At 54.1% G+C, this 13,773-nt stretch overlaps 1 protein-coding gene across 2 annotated transcripts in view; it reads right to left on the reverse strand.

The window, feature by feature from the left end:
- SLC24A4 (solute carrier family 24 member 4) overlaps nucleotides 1–13,773 on the reverse strand; it is a 135,537-nt gene that overhangs the window by 32,258 nt on the left and 89,506 nt on the right. Inside the window, exons 3-10 of one of the 2 annotated variants that reach the window (XM_036242255.1) lie at nucleotides 12,379–12,455; nucleotides 9,373–9,447; nucleotides 8,371–8,455; nucleotides 7,700–7,803; nucleotides 6,865–6,939; nucleotides 4,005–4,030; nucleotides 2,408–2,461; nucleotides 756–841 (exon numbers count right to left, since the gene is read on the reverse strand). In XM_036242255.1, coding sequence (XP_036098148.1) covers nucleotides 756–841; nucleotides 2,408–2,461; nucleotides 4,005–4,030; nucleotides 6,865–6,939; nucleotides 7,700–7,803; nucleotides 8,371–8,455; nucleotides 9,373–9,447; nucleotides 12,379–12,455 — 582 coding nt within the window. Of the gene's footprint in view, nucleotides 1–698; nucleotides 842–2,407; nucleotides 2,462–4,004; nucleotides 4,031–6,864; nucleotides 6,940–7,699; nucleotides 7,804–8,370; nucleotides 8,456–9,372; nucleotides 9,448–12,378; nucleotides 12,456–13,773 lie in introns of both variants that reach the window. The other variant, XM_036242246.1, reaches the window with a different exon arrangement.

Below are 13,773 nucleotides of genomic sequence, written 5' to 3' on the forward strand. Positions count from 1 at the left end.
AAGACCCTTTGGTCCACGAGCCAATGCTCTAAGCACTGAGCCAAACTGGCCGGGGAAGACAAGGTTTTGAAGGCAGCAAGTGGTCAGGCCTAGAAGACTAGGAGAACTTGACAAGAGATGACAGGGCTGGCTCCAGAGGCCCAGAAGCCCCGGACAAGGGGCCAAAGAGAAGCTGAGACCAGGCTGCAGCCCTCTGGGCTCCGGGTTCCTGGGCAGGCCTCTCTGGGATGGGGCCAGGAATTCCTGCTCAGCTCTGTGCCCACCTTTCCTTGCTGGCTGTTGCTCTGGGCCGGAGCCAGAGGTCTCTCCAGAACAGAGTTCTCCAGAACTGGGCCTGGCATTTGAGAAACCTCAGGGGACCTGGGCCTGCTTTGTCACCCCAAGTCCTCAGCTTCCTGCTATTGGCCTTCTGCATGGGATAGAGATGTAATTCACTGCATCTCAGGAAGCCAAACAGGCCTTGAATCATCCTCAATCGGTGGGGTGGGGGGGGGATCCCCAGGGATGTGCCTGTTGACATTTTCATTTAAGCGAACGCCAATCTGAGCAACATCCCCCACAATGACTCCCTCCTCACTTAGGGTCCTGTGACCAAAGGTAAGAGAGTGACAATTTAGAGGGAGTGCATGTGTGCAGGAAAGAGAAGGGACAGTGGTTTCAATGACATGGTTCGGCTGCTCCTGTCTGCTCAGCCTTACCTGGCCCCAGCAATGGCATGGACGGGTCATCAGAGCTGCTACCACAGTAATCATTACCGTCCTCCAGCTCACTGCTGACCGTGTTGCCATTTGCAATGGTCTTTTGTTTGATTGTGAAAAAGGCCTGTATCTTCACATTGTACCTGGAAGTTAAGGGAGGAGGTCAGAGCTGTGGGAGACCTGGCAGGGGGGTGTGTTGCAGCCTCCCCCTCCCCTTATAACCCACAGTCAGGTGGCCCTGGGAGCTCCCACAGCGAGGGAGCTGGGGGGCCAAAGCTTCTCATCTGAGTTGACAGAATCCTAACAGGACTAAAGAACAACGTGCAGTCTGATGGATCTGCTCCTACTGACACGTCCGTGGGCTTCCTGGGGGCACAAAAACCTTCAGCCCAAGAAGGTGACTGATGCCTACTGACTGCAGGTCACAAGGCCTGTCCTGGTAAAAGGGGCCCAGCTGAGCCTCGGGGACACACTCGAAGGAGGCATGACCAGGCTTGTCCTCCCTCCTGCCGCTGAGTCTCTGGGTCTCCCCGTGTCACTGACAGCCGGCACCTGCCCACAGAGGAGACTTCTCCGTCTCAGAGCCCAGCTGCCAGCTCCCTGCCAGGCACCCAGAGAGGACATCCGTGAGGGGCAATTCCCCTGCAGTTCGACCGTTTATCATCCACTTTTATAAAACAGTATGATTCACAGCCTCATAAAACTCAGTGTTGATTTTCTTTTTAATCACCTGTGGACGTAGATATAAGAGAAACCCTGAAGATGGCTCACCTCATGGGTAGTGTTTCCTTTTCCGTTTTTTATGTGGAAAAATATATACAACATAAAATTTGCTATTTTAATTATTTTCCATTTTGAGATGCACATCCAGTGGCATTAATTGCATGTACAGTGGGCAACCATCACCACTACCTCTTTCTGGACTTTTTCAGCACCCCAAACAGAACTCTACACCCACTGATCAATTACTAGTTACTCCCTCCTCCAAAGTAATCTCCAATTTGCTTCCTGTCTCTATGAATTTGACTCTCCTAGGTACCTCATGTAAATGGAATCAGACCATATTTATCCTTTTGTGACTGGCTCCTTTCACTCAGCATAAAGTCCACAAGGTTCATTCATGATATAGTCTGTGTCAGAATTTCCTCCCTTTTTCACGGCTGAATAATATTCCCTGTGGGTAGTTTTGAGATGATTCTGACCTGCGCAGATTCCAGAGGGCCGCAAGGGTTTACAGCCCCAGACCCTGTGTCTGCATCTTCAACACTATAAGTGCCCCCCACAATAGTTGCACCAGGCAGCAGCCCTGAGAGGTGGCATTTTACAAAGCTTGGCACAGAAGTGAGGCTGCCGGGCTCTTTTGAAAAGAGTGGTAGTAAATTATCAGATAGCAAAAAAAAGTGGCCACCCTGGGGCATGAGGCGTGAAGCAGGGTGGAGAGAGGTCCCGATTGCTACTTGCTTTGGGAGTGACCTCACCCTCCCCGACCAGCCCTGACCCCCATGGCCAGGTGTGCACAGCACAGCAGAGCAGTGCCTGAGCATCTCTCGCCCACTCCCGCCCCCCAGTGAGGTGTCCCCTGGAGAACTGGGGCTGGCTGGAAGGGAAGGAAAGTTCTGACGGAGGTCTGCTCCCTGCTCTAACCAGAGGCCAGAGCAGGGGCTGAATCGAGGCGTCAGACAGCCCGGAAGAAGAGAAAGGGCACTTACTTCATGATCAGAATGTAAAACACGTACAAGATGATGAGCACCAGGCCTTCCCACCTCAAAGACAGAAAGGAGGCTGTGGTTAGAGCGAGGAGGGCCCACGCTGAAGTGACCCGTGTAGAGGGTGAAGCCGGTGACCTTCACGTCCCTGGGCCTGGCCCAGCACCCAGTACCCAGCAGGCAGGTGAGCAGCCCCAGCCCGGGGCTGTCCTACACACTGTCTCGGTGACAGAGAGAGAAGGCTGAGAGTGGGGTCTTCACAACTTCAGGGGGTCTGCAGGGTTCAGGGGGAGTCCCTTAGCTACCTAGAGAAAGGAGGGGCCAGGGCCACTACATCTCAGGACTCAGTGAGGAGTGGCCTGGAGTCACAGCCTCGAGTCACCCAGACTTGACAGTAAGAGGCCCCATGATCAGCCGAGATTCTGGCCAAGGAGCAGAGAAGCTGTGGGTGCAGGGGGAAGGGGCCCTAAGAGCTGCCTGAAGAGGGGACAGGACCCCCTGGGCCGGGGCGGGCAGGTGTCCCTGAGACACACGATTACTGCTGTGGCTGTCTTGCGGATACAGCGCCCAACTGCACGCATGGAGGGTTTCTGCAGCTCTGACCACAGGCCTTTGGGGAGCCACCCGGCTTCTGTTCGTTCATTCGTCTGACAAATGTGTACTGAAGGCCTACTACGTGCCCGGCATGGGCTATTGTGGTTTTGGGAGCTCTTCCTTGGCTGACAAGAGCCCAAGGACCAACAGAGCCGCAAAGGGACTTGTAGGTGCTCTGACCCCACCCCAACTCCATCTACAGGTGAGGAAAAGGAGACCTGGAAGTGGGGAGACTTCCCAGCTCATGTGGCGGGTTAGTGGCCGGGCCAGGGCCAGAACCAGGCTTCCCTGGGCCCACAGCATGCAGCCGCTCACATCGGGCCTCCCGAGTAGCTTCCCGCCAATCATCACATACAGGTGCAGGTTCAGACTCACTCGCGGGCAGAGGACCTTCCCATGGCTTAGATGAATGTGCGAGAGTCATGCTCTATAGAGTGAAGACATCCACCTTATCTTAATTAAGGAATCATTTCTGACCTCGGTGTCATGACGATGAGACCCTACATTTTATTTGATGTTATTTTAGTTTTGCTTTTTACAGTGAGATCTTCCACTCACCTGGAATTTATTCTTGTATAATGTGTGAGGGACACACCTGATGGCATCTTGTTCGGATGGATTTCTAGTGGTCCCAGCAGAATCTGAGACCCCGCTCCCTAACTCCCTGCCTTGTCGTGACACCTGCCATATCCCCCAGCCCAGAAATGGGCCCATTCCTGGGTTCTCGGTTCCATATTCCACACTGGCCCATGCAACATACCATACTGTTTTCATCCTTTTAGCTTTATAATATATCGTGCTATCTGGCAGGGTGGGAATATTAAGGGAAACAATTTTTGTCACTTTGAAAGGACAAATGAAGACATGAGGGCTCAGAATGATACCCTTTTTACTTTTACAAGGTCATAAGCTTATGTTTTTAAAACTTTTTTTAAAGAAGAGTCAACGAACCCAGAAAGCAAGGACACAAACAAAAACAAACAAGAAACAAACTTTGAAAACTTACCACACAATTTCTTCATCATATATGAACTGGAAGGCAAAAGAAACAAAGGGTTGGGGGGGACATTTATTCAAATCACACACACACACATGCAGACACAGAGCCGACACATCTGGGCTTGCTATATTATTCTACAGAAAACTGGGCTCCTCTCTCCAGTCTGGGTTTCTCTAGAAGGTGACCTTGCCTTAGTTGAAATATAGGTCAGCAGGTGTGGAAACCTGTCGCCCAACATAGCATGGGCCTCTCAGACCAATAGCCTGTGGCGAGCTTATAGTCCAAGTAGCTTCTAGGGCCAACCTGGCAGGGGCCTGCCCTTACTAATGGAACAGAGTTGCAACACTCAAGAATCTTAAAAACTCAAAAGACATCCATCCATCCACCCACCCACCTACCTACCTATCTGCCTGCTTATTTACTTACTTACCTCCCTATCTATCTATGGTGCCTGTGGGTATAGGAGAAAGGGGGTGCTATTTTCTTTCAACAAAGAGTAACATCTTTGAAACTTCTGAGGGCAAAAGACTCATTTGTACCAGTTGAAGGGAGGCCGGGGGCAATGACAGGGACTTCCTGGTTTCCTAACTCGGCACTGACATTGCCCAACAACCCCCCTGATCATATGACATGGATACATGTTGTCCAGGGGAGAACCCGATGAGCACCCCAGCGAAGCCCAATGTGGACTGGGAGGTGGAGGGGCTGTGCCCACCAATCTCATCTTGGACGCATGGAGGTCCCCACAGGGGATGCCAGCAGAGGCCGGGGGCTCTGTCTGAACCTGGGCCCCCGCACCCCACTCCTGGCCCTCACGCGGGCAGCACACACAGGACTGCTCTGGGATGCCGCTTCCGAGAGAGTCGTCCTGGCCGGGCGTCGCTGGGCGGCTCCCCAAGGCTCTGGGGAAGTGGCATTCAACCTGGGGAACTTGTGAGACATTTATGGAGACATTTTTCGTTTTCACAACCCCATGGAGGGCCACTGGCACTGAGAGGCACTGGACGCCCGGGCTGCCAGCCAACCTAGAACACGTGAAACGGTTCTACGGGGACGTTTGTCCATGTCGTACAAGTGGTAAGTGTCCTGCTAAATATTCAGATAGACAGATAAACAACAACAACAAAAAATACATAACCTGAGCCTGGAACTTAACTCTGTTTCACGAATCAAAGTCTTTTTACACGTTTTAGTAAATACTTAATTTTCTGCTGAGGTAACTGTCACGGAAACGGGGGTAACCGTACTTGGCTCTCAGGGAGGTATCAGGAGTCAGTCACAACCTTAGGAAATCAGGCCATCGGTGTGGGCAGGGCTCGGGTTTAAGGTGCCAGCCCAGCAGCTGGCCTGGGTCTGGGTGGACAGCTGACAGGCTCGGGGACGTCCCACGCAAAAGCAAGGGCGTTCTAGCATCTTCAAGCCCAAACCTTTCCACCAACATGCATGCTTTTGCTGTAAATTACTTTCACTTGTCCTTTACAGTATACTTTAGTGGTTATGTTCTTTTAAAATATATATTTCTATTGATTTCGGGAGAAAGAGAGAGAAACATTGACAGGAGAGAGAAATACCGATCAGTTGCCGCCCGCATGCACCCTGACCGGGGATCGAACCTTCAACCTGAGCATGTGCCCTGACCAGAAATTGAACCAGCGACCTTTCAGTGCATGAGACGACGCTCATTTGAACCATACTGGGCAGGGGTGGTTTTTGTTTTTGTTTTTTTTAATTATGTACAGATAAATTATTTCATCTGTAAGGTTCACTTTCAGGGGTGCGAGAGGCAGCCTCTCAGATGGCCCCAGGGATCCCACCACCTGACGCTCATGCTTCCGTGTGCACGGCCTGGACCTAGCGACTTGCTCCTCACAAACAGGATACAGCAGATGGGTGGTCGCTTCCGAGATTAGGTCACGAACAGACTGTGGCTCCCACCTCGGCTCCTCTGTCCCTCGCGCTGAGGGGCCAGGGAAGAAAGACCTGAGGCTGCCAGAACAATGCGACCCCCAAAGTGGATTTTCGCCTGGGGGAGCCTGGAGGCGACGATACCCCGGACGACACCTGTCACAGGCCCGAGCTGGAGGAAGGGGAGCAATGACTGCTTTGTCTGAGGCCCCTGCGTTTTGGGGAAACTCCGTGCCCCTGAGAGGTAACTGAGAGAAGGGACTGGCATACGCAGTTGGCACAGTTGTACGGCTGAGAACTGTCACTCTAGAGCATGCGCCCCAAGCCCTGGCGAACCACGCGCATCCGCCCTCTTGAATAGGATCGGCCCTTTAAGGCTCCTTTTGGACTGAAACCGTGTCCCTGTGGCTGGCACGCTCCTCGGCCGTAGCCTGGGTGTCACTGCTTCACTGTCATGTGCCATGATGCCACCCCAACCCTTGGGGGCACAGGGACACCCTCACACACCGAGCCAGCCCCAGCATCCCTGCTTCACCCCCTCTGCCTTTTCTCTCCGCTCCCCCCGCCCCCGCTGCCAACTCTGCCAGCTCCCAGCGGCCTCTCCCCTCCGCTCTGCAGGGGCCTGGGAGCCAGCTCTGCTCCTCAGCAAAGGGCTCCGCATGAGGGTCTGCGGGGTCCCTGGGAGCAACAGGCTTGAGGGCAACTGCGTGGACCATGTGATACGTGCTCTGGCTCTTTTGAGACCTTTTTGCCCTCCCGGTGGTGCCTGGATCTGCCCCATACCAAGGTGTCAGGTATAGGGTTTGGGGAAAGGGAGGCACCGTGGTGAGGGGGTTGGTCAAAGCGGCTGCAGTGAGCGCTCAGCCCGCCGCTTGGCTGGGGTGCTCTGGGTTCGTGGGTTCTAGGGCCAGGGACAAGGTGGGCAGGGTCCTGCGACTTCAGGGGCGGGGACGGAACTCACGGCGATGAGCACGATGACAGAGAGCGTGTAGTACACGGAGTCTCGGCACACAGCCCACCACGTCAGCGGGACCACCTGCGAGCAAAGGGCTGTCAGCTGGCACTGGCTGGGACATCGGGTGCGGAGAGGGGGGCCCGCACAGCACTGGGGGGCTTCCCCACCACCCCAGACCCCACAGGCACATGCCCATGGAGCCCCTAACTGTGCCACCAAAAACACATGTTCATGGCTGCTCAAGGCCACTCTGTGCTCTTCATTAGATTCTGGGAACAGAGCGAAGCCACGGCACGTGGGTAAGTGACAGGGAAGCTGCCCCCGCTCCTCCAAAGTAGCAACGCAGCACGTTCCCCAGCAAAGCCCTCTGCCAAGGCGGGGCCAGAGGTACAGCTCTTCCCTGCTGCAGGGACCTGCTGGTGGCAACTGGCTCCCTCCCCTACCTCCCAGGGCCAAGCAAGGCCCGCCCATGAGCTCAGTGCTCTGTCAAGTCTAACAGCCCCTGTGGCCCTGCGCTCCAGGAAGGTGCTGATGGGGTTCAAGGACAGGCCAGTTAGGTGCTCCCTGCTGGGAGGCCAAAGGCAGGCCCGGACACTTCCAGAATCCAGCCGAGGTCAGGGTTACAGGAGGCGCCCCTTGAACATTCACCGCTGCGGAATGAACCCTCACCCTCACACCGGACACGGGAGAGGGTGCTCCTCCTGCCCTCAGCCCTCAGCCTGCGGGGGCATCAGACACCACCATGACACACGCGGACACAGGGTCACTCAAGCCTCAGGGGTTAGGGGCATGGCCCACTGCTGTCCCTTATGTCGCTTCTAAGGGGAGAGAAACCACTGACCTGCCCAGCAAATAAGCCACAGACTCCAATTATGCACAGGATGTTGAACACGGCAGAGCCCACGATGGTCCCAACCCCGACGTCTCCGTGGGTGATGAACACACCTGGCAAGGGAAAGGCACAAACCCTCGTCCCCAAGGCCCAGGCCTGCCCCATGCACACACCCCATGCACACACCCAGGCTGGCCGTGAGGTCTGTGAGGACTGTGGCCCCCTGACCCACCCCACAAACCAGGGGAAGTTGTTCTCACTAGCAGACAGAACACCCACCATGCTGTGAGAAGGGGGGTGCCCTCAAAGACCAGTTACCCTAATTCTTCCATTTTTTGGAGCAGCTTTAATAAGATAGAATTCACATGCCATAAAACGCACCCGTTTAACGTATCAATTCAGCGTTTTGCATTCCAGTCGCAGAATTGAGCAATCATCGCCACGATCTCGTTTTGGAACACTTTCATCACCCCAAACAGAAACCCTGTACCCGTCAGCACCCTACTCCACCCACGTATGCTTCCGCCCCAGGGAACCACTAATGGACTTCGTGTCTCTCCAACTCTCGCATTTTACAGAGGAGAAAACTGACGCTCAGAGCGACAGATGCGGTCACTTGTCAGGGCACCAAACCTGGGCTCTCTCTGGATCCTGTGTCTCCGGCTGGCGGGATTTCTTACCAATAACAGAAGCAAACAGCTCGGGCGTGGAGCTTCCTGCAGCCATGAAGGTGGCTCCGGCTACATCTTCACTCAGGTGGAGTTTCTGAAAGAGAAATGACCGCAGACCCTCGGGCTGTGACGTGGGCGCAGCGGACACACTCACTGGACACGTCGGCAGCCAGGGAGGGCGTGGGAGTCCACTCCTCGCCTGAGGTCTCTCCTTCCTGTGCCCTGAGCACACGCTCTCGGCCTGTGTGCCAGGCCCTCAATCAAGGATCCCATCTGGAGGAGAGCACACGGCTGTGCGTACTTTTGCTGGGTCACTCACTGCTTAGGGGACCCAGGCCAAGCAGCCAGTCCTTGCTCTGTGCTCAGCAACGGGGTACAGCAATGAAGTGCCTGCCCCTCACCATCACACCCCCAGCTGTAAATGTCCCAACAATGTGGCCTCAAAGAGCTGAAAGATGTCATGCGGGGAAAGGGTAGCAAAGCCATGAGCAGTGTGCACACAGTAGGCACTTCTTCCTTGGCTAGAAGCCAAGGGTAAGGCAGAGTAGAGACACGTTGGGGTCTTGTGTATGGGGAGAAAGGAGAAAGTGAAAACGCCACAAAACAATTGGAGGGAGAAAATGTTAACCTGCAAAGGTTGGGACAGAGGGTGTTCCTGCCGTGGCAGCTCAGCCTCCTCTCTAGGGACACAGATCCCCACCTGGTACCTGCCTCCTACACCTGGTTATGGCAAATGCTCCCTAACTAACCAGGTTTGTCTTAACTGCAGGCGGCCGGCCGGCCTGCCGCCGAGCCAGAGGTTCTGGTAACAGTTTCGCGTCGGGAGTGATTTCTTCTGCCAGGTCTGGGAGAGGACACTACCCGCCAACTCTAACCCGGGGGTTCATGGTGAGGCTTCGCCATGGCGACACGGAGTGATTGGCCTGACAGTCTTCACTGCCAGAGTGCTCCCAGTCCTCGTGTCCTCGATCACCCCCAGCCCCGTCCCAGGCCCCAATCCCCCCCATGCACCTCACAGATCTTCTCCAGAGATGGGACAAAGAAGTCATCGCACACGATGGCCAGCGCATAGAACATGTACAGAGCCTGCGAATGGGACAGAGGGTGTCAGTGAGGGCACCTGCCACCCACGAGGCAAGGCCGGGCGCCCAGCACACCCAAACCAGCCTGCAGGGAGGGGATACAGGCAGGCCTGGAGGAGCATTTCAGCACCACGGAGACGTGTTCCCTCAATTCCCTCACTGACGAAATGGGAAACTGAGGCCCAGAGAGACGTGCTGAGCAGCAGAGGGGACTGAAACCCAGGCCACGTGGTCCTTACGCCCATCCTCTGGTCTTAAGCAGCAGCTCTCACCCAGCTCCAGACTACAGCCTTGAGGGGCAAGACCTAACCTTTGAAGAAACGCATTTAAAATCACCGCTTTAAGAATTTAAATAAGAACCAGCCAGATTTCCCCTTAGTTTCAGAAAAGGCACCGTTTCCTTGTTACCACTGCCACCCGCTGCCAAAACAAAGGGCAACTTGAGACCTGGCATTTCCTGGGGCACCACTTGATGTTGGCGCAGATTAAAATACACAAGCCACTGACGTCGGGAGGTTCATGGAACAAAGAATCTAGGTGCGAATGCTGATTCTGGGACTTATTTGCCCTGTGATTTTGGATAAGGTATGTCTCTGGGTCTCAGTTTATTCATCTGCTCAATGACAGAGTAAGAACAAATCAGCAGTTTCAAATACAGAACCCCTCACTTACCCCGTCCACCCAACACAGCTTTATGGAGCTCACCTCTGTGCCAGGCACTGTTCTAGGCATCAGGGATACATGGTGAGGACCCCAGGAAAAGCCTCTCCCTCTTGCAACTTACCTTAGTGGGGGGAGGGGCAAACAAATAGACAAAGAAAGTATCTATTGCTACCAGGAAACAGGAAGTGCAAAGGTCCTGAGGCAGGAGTGTGCTGGATGCATTTGAGAAGAGCAAGGTCACTGGTGTAGGTAGAACAGAGTGAGAATGAGGTGGAAAATGGAGAATGTGAGGTTGGAGGGAGAGGCAAAGATGGAGACCACAGGAAAGAGATAAGATTTTACACTAAGCACTGGGGGAAGCCACTTCTTTCCTCACAGAAACAGTGATGTCAATGTCCTGTGGCACCAACGGTGGACAGCCTGGGCCACTTCACCCAAACCAGCGTGCCACTCCGACTTCACGGTTATTTAACTACGGCCAGATGGCATAAATGGAAGGCACATCGGCTGTGGCCAAGGCGTCCAGGTAGGTGTCTGCTGGAGTCCAGGTGGGGCCATCCCTGGACTGGATTATCTTTTGGGGAGGAGCAAAAAGAAACAAATACTGGGGGTGCAGGTAAAGGGAAGAGAGCAAGGTGGGAGAGACCCCACTACAAATCTCAGGATTCCAACTCGAACGGACACCCCAGAAATTCCTCCCAACTTTATCTCCCAGGCCAAGGGTTTTCCATGAGGCAGGAGCCTCTGGCTCTCCAGACATCTCTGAATCTGGAGAGAAAAGGGGGCCAGGAGGAGCTGCTATTCCCATCGTGTGAACTGGGAAGTTCACAAAGTTGGCTCCAAAGCTAGAGCCTTGTCTAGCTCCAAAGAAGGGGTCAGCAAGCCTTTTCTTAAAAGGTCAGAGGGCAAGTACTTCAGGCTTTGCAGTCTCTGTCACAGACTCTGCTGCTGTGGAAGAGCAGCCACGGAATGGGTGGGGCTATTTCTAATAAAACTTTATTTATAAAAACAGGCCGAGGGCTGGATTGGGCCCTCCAGCCATGGCCTGGTAAGCCCCGCTCTAAAGGGTTCTTGCAAAACTCCTGCGGGGCTCTGAGGGTCCAGGTTTTGTCTTGGCAATGCCAAGATGCCCGAGAGGCAGAGCAACAGAACTCTGCCCCTAATTCACCACATTCCCACTCTCTTAGTGAAGGGGGGAGGATGCAGGAAAAAGCCAGAGCGACTAGGAAGGTAACAGCTCTATCACAGAAATAATATGCAGGCCTGTCATTCCGAATTTGCCTGCAGTCTTCATTCTGACCTTCACCTTCATGAGCGGGGCCTCCTGCTCACGAACGCGCCACTCACGCGCTGCCCACGGGTGGCTACGAGCAGCGTGAGGATCCCAGCCTTTGCTTTCTTAATTGTCTCTTGCAGAGACTCATATCTGGTCGGGTTTGAATATGTAAGCAGATGGCGCTGGGTGGTCGGGAGCCTAATCAGGAGGAAAACGTGCTGTGTCTGATCCAAAGCGGCCACCTTCATACAACAGGGCTGGCAGTCTTTTCCTGCCGAGGGGCACGTAATTAACTATTTCTGGCTTTGTGGACCGCGGAGTGTCTGTCACGACGACTCGGCTCTGCCACTGAAGCAAACACGGCCACCGATAACACAGAACTGAGTGGGGACGGCCGTGTTCCAATAAAACTGTGTTTACAAACACGGGCAGTGGCCCGGGCTGTGGTTTGTCGCCCCCGTCAGAGAAGAGCGACTTTTACCTATCGCTTAGGTTCGAACCCACTAGTCCTTCCTGAATTGCTGCGGAAACGCCACCACTGGGCATCGAGGCCCATCTGAACACAGAGGGGAGTGTGAGAAGTGCACCCGGGCTTTAAGCGACAGTCGTGCGCGGAGGTAAACTTGGAGTCGCGACAGCAAGCAGGCAGAGTGCCCACGCTCCGGGTGAGGGCTGCTGCGCTCGGCCCACATTCACGCACACTGACGCCGTTTGGAAAGACACCGTCACCCGCGTTTCATACAAGCAGAAAATAAGACATCAGAAGGCTCGAGTTCTTGTCTTGGCTCTGGGGCCACTCACTGTGTGACTCTGAGCAAGTCCCCTGACACCCTTAAGACTCCATTTCTTTGTGGGTGAAACGGGCCCGGTATCTGCCCTCCCCACAGGCTCCCACAGGGACTGGACGAGACCACTGTCACGCTCTGGCTCTGCTGGGCTCTGTGGACAGGCGGCACCCGCCTGACGTGGAACCCCCACCCTGCGAGGGCCACTTACACCGAGGATGTGCAGCAGGACGGCTCCGTGCTGTCGCTCCGTGTTGGAGAACAGGTCTGTGGGGAACTCGTGAATCGCTGGAAGACAAGAGGGCCGGCGGAGAGTTAGTTATCACTGCGAGGTGAGGCTCAGGGTAGGTGTGGGAGCAGGACCCGAGGCCGAGGAGGAGGGCTGGAGCATTGGTCCTTATCCGCTGGCCCCTCGGGTCCACTCAGGTGCCAGGTGTGCTTCCTCTAGCATCTTGGGTCACTGTGCACCATGTCACAGGCCCTCCTTTGGCCCCAAGGATGTCCCTGCCAGGGTGGACACTGCCACTCCTGTTACGGGCTCTCATCATCCTGAGTGGTGGGTAGCCTGTGAGATGCAGAGCTCTCTGCACCGGACATCAAACACTCGGGGTCCAGGTACCATCCCTGCCACTCCCCTGTGACCCTTCACAAGGTCTGAGGAATGTGTCTGCCTTGCAGGCCCAGAATGTTCCTGGGTAATGAAGGAATCATTTCTTCTCATCCCCCCGTTCGAGATGACCAACGGGTAAGAACTTTGTGAATGTCATTTCTGCAGGTCCCCATCAGATACTCCCAAACCACCACGTCCTTTTCACTGGTCCTCATCACACCAGCTAGACCAGAAGCTTCTGGAAAACAGGGACCCACACTGCCCTGCACCACATCCTCAGTGCCTGGCCCAGGCCGGCACACCGTAGGTTCTCGAGAGACCTTAAAAGTCCATCGACTTAACAATGGTAAAATACTCACAGAAATGACAATACACATCATCTCATCCTATTAGAATGCTTTCATTACCTTTGGAAATCCCAGGAGCAACTAGAATGACCCGGTTCTTGGTGGGCATTGATAAATGCTTGTTAAATAAACTCCCAGGATAAAAATTCCTTCTCTGTAAATGTAATTTGGCCGCAAGCTCTGAAAGTGATGGTTTCTCCCTTATATGGAAACTTTTCTGTCTTTTAAGATTAAATTCTCCCAACAAGACATAGAAAACATCCGCTCCCCAGACACCCAGAAAATGTTCCCACTTTAAAACAAGCAGCTATTTAATGAACTATAGATTCTTTCACTTCAGGGCTGTCGATTTTCCCCTGTAATCAAACTTATGTAACAGAACTGCTCTGTCAGCTCAAGGGCACAGATCTGCTTCAAGGTCTGTCGGCTCAGGGATGGAACAGGAGAGGGGGATGGCATTCCTGTAGCCAGGACGTCGTTGCCCGGAGAAATGTAAGTGTCTGGGATACTTCAGTGTGGATCAATAGACATTTCTGCCATGAACATTTGAGATCGCTCCTGATTCTCCAAATCCGTGTTTTGAAAGCTGGTGATGTAGCCATTCCTGGGCATTCTTTGAAAAGGAGAATTAAGTAATGCTGTCTTTTTG

Source organism: Molossus molossus, unplaced genomic scaffold (genome assembly GCF_014108415.1).
Source record: "Molossus molossus isolate mMolMol1 unplaced genomic scaffold, mMolMol1.p scaffold_m16_p_1, whole genome shotgun sequence".
NCBI lineage: Eukaryota > Metazoa > Chordata > Mammalia > Chiroptera > Molossidae > Molossus > Molossus molossus.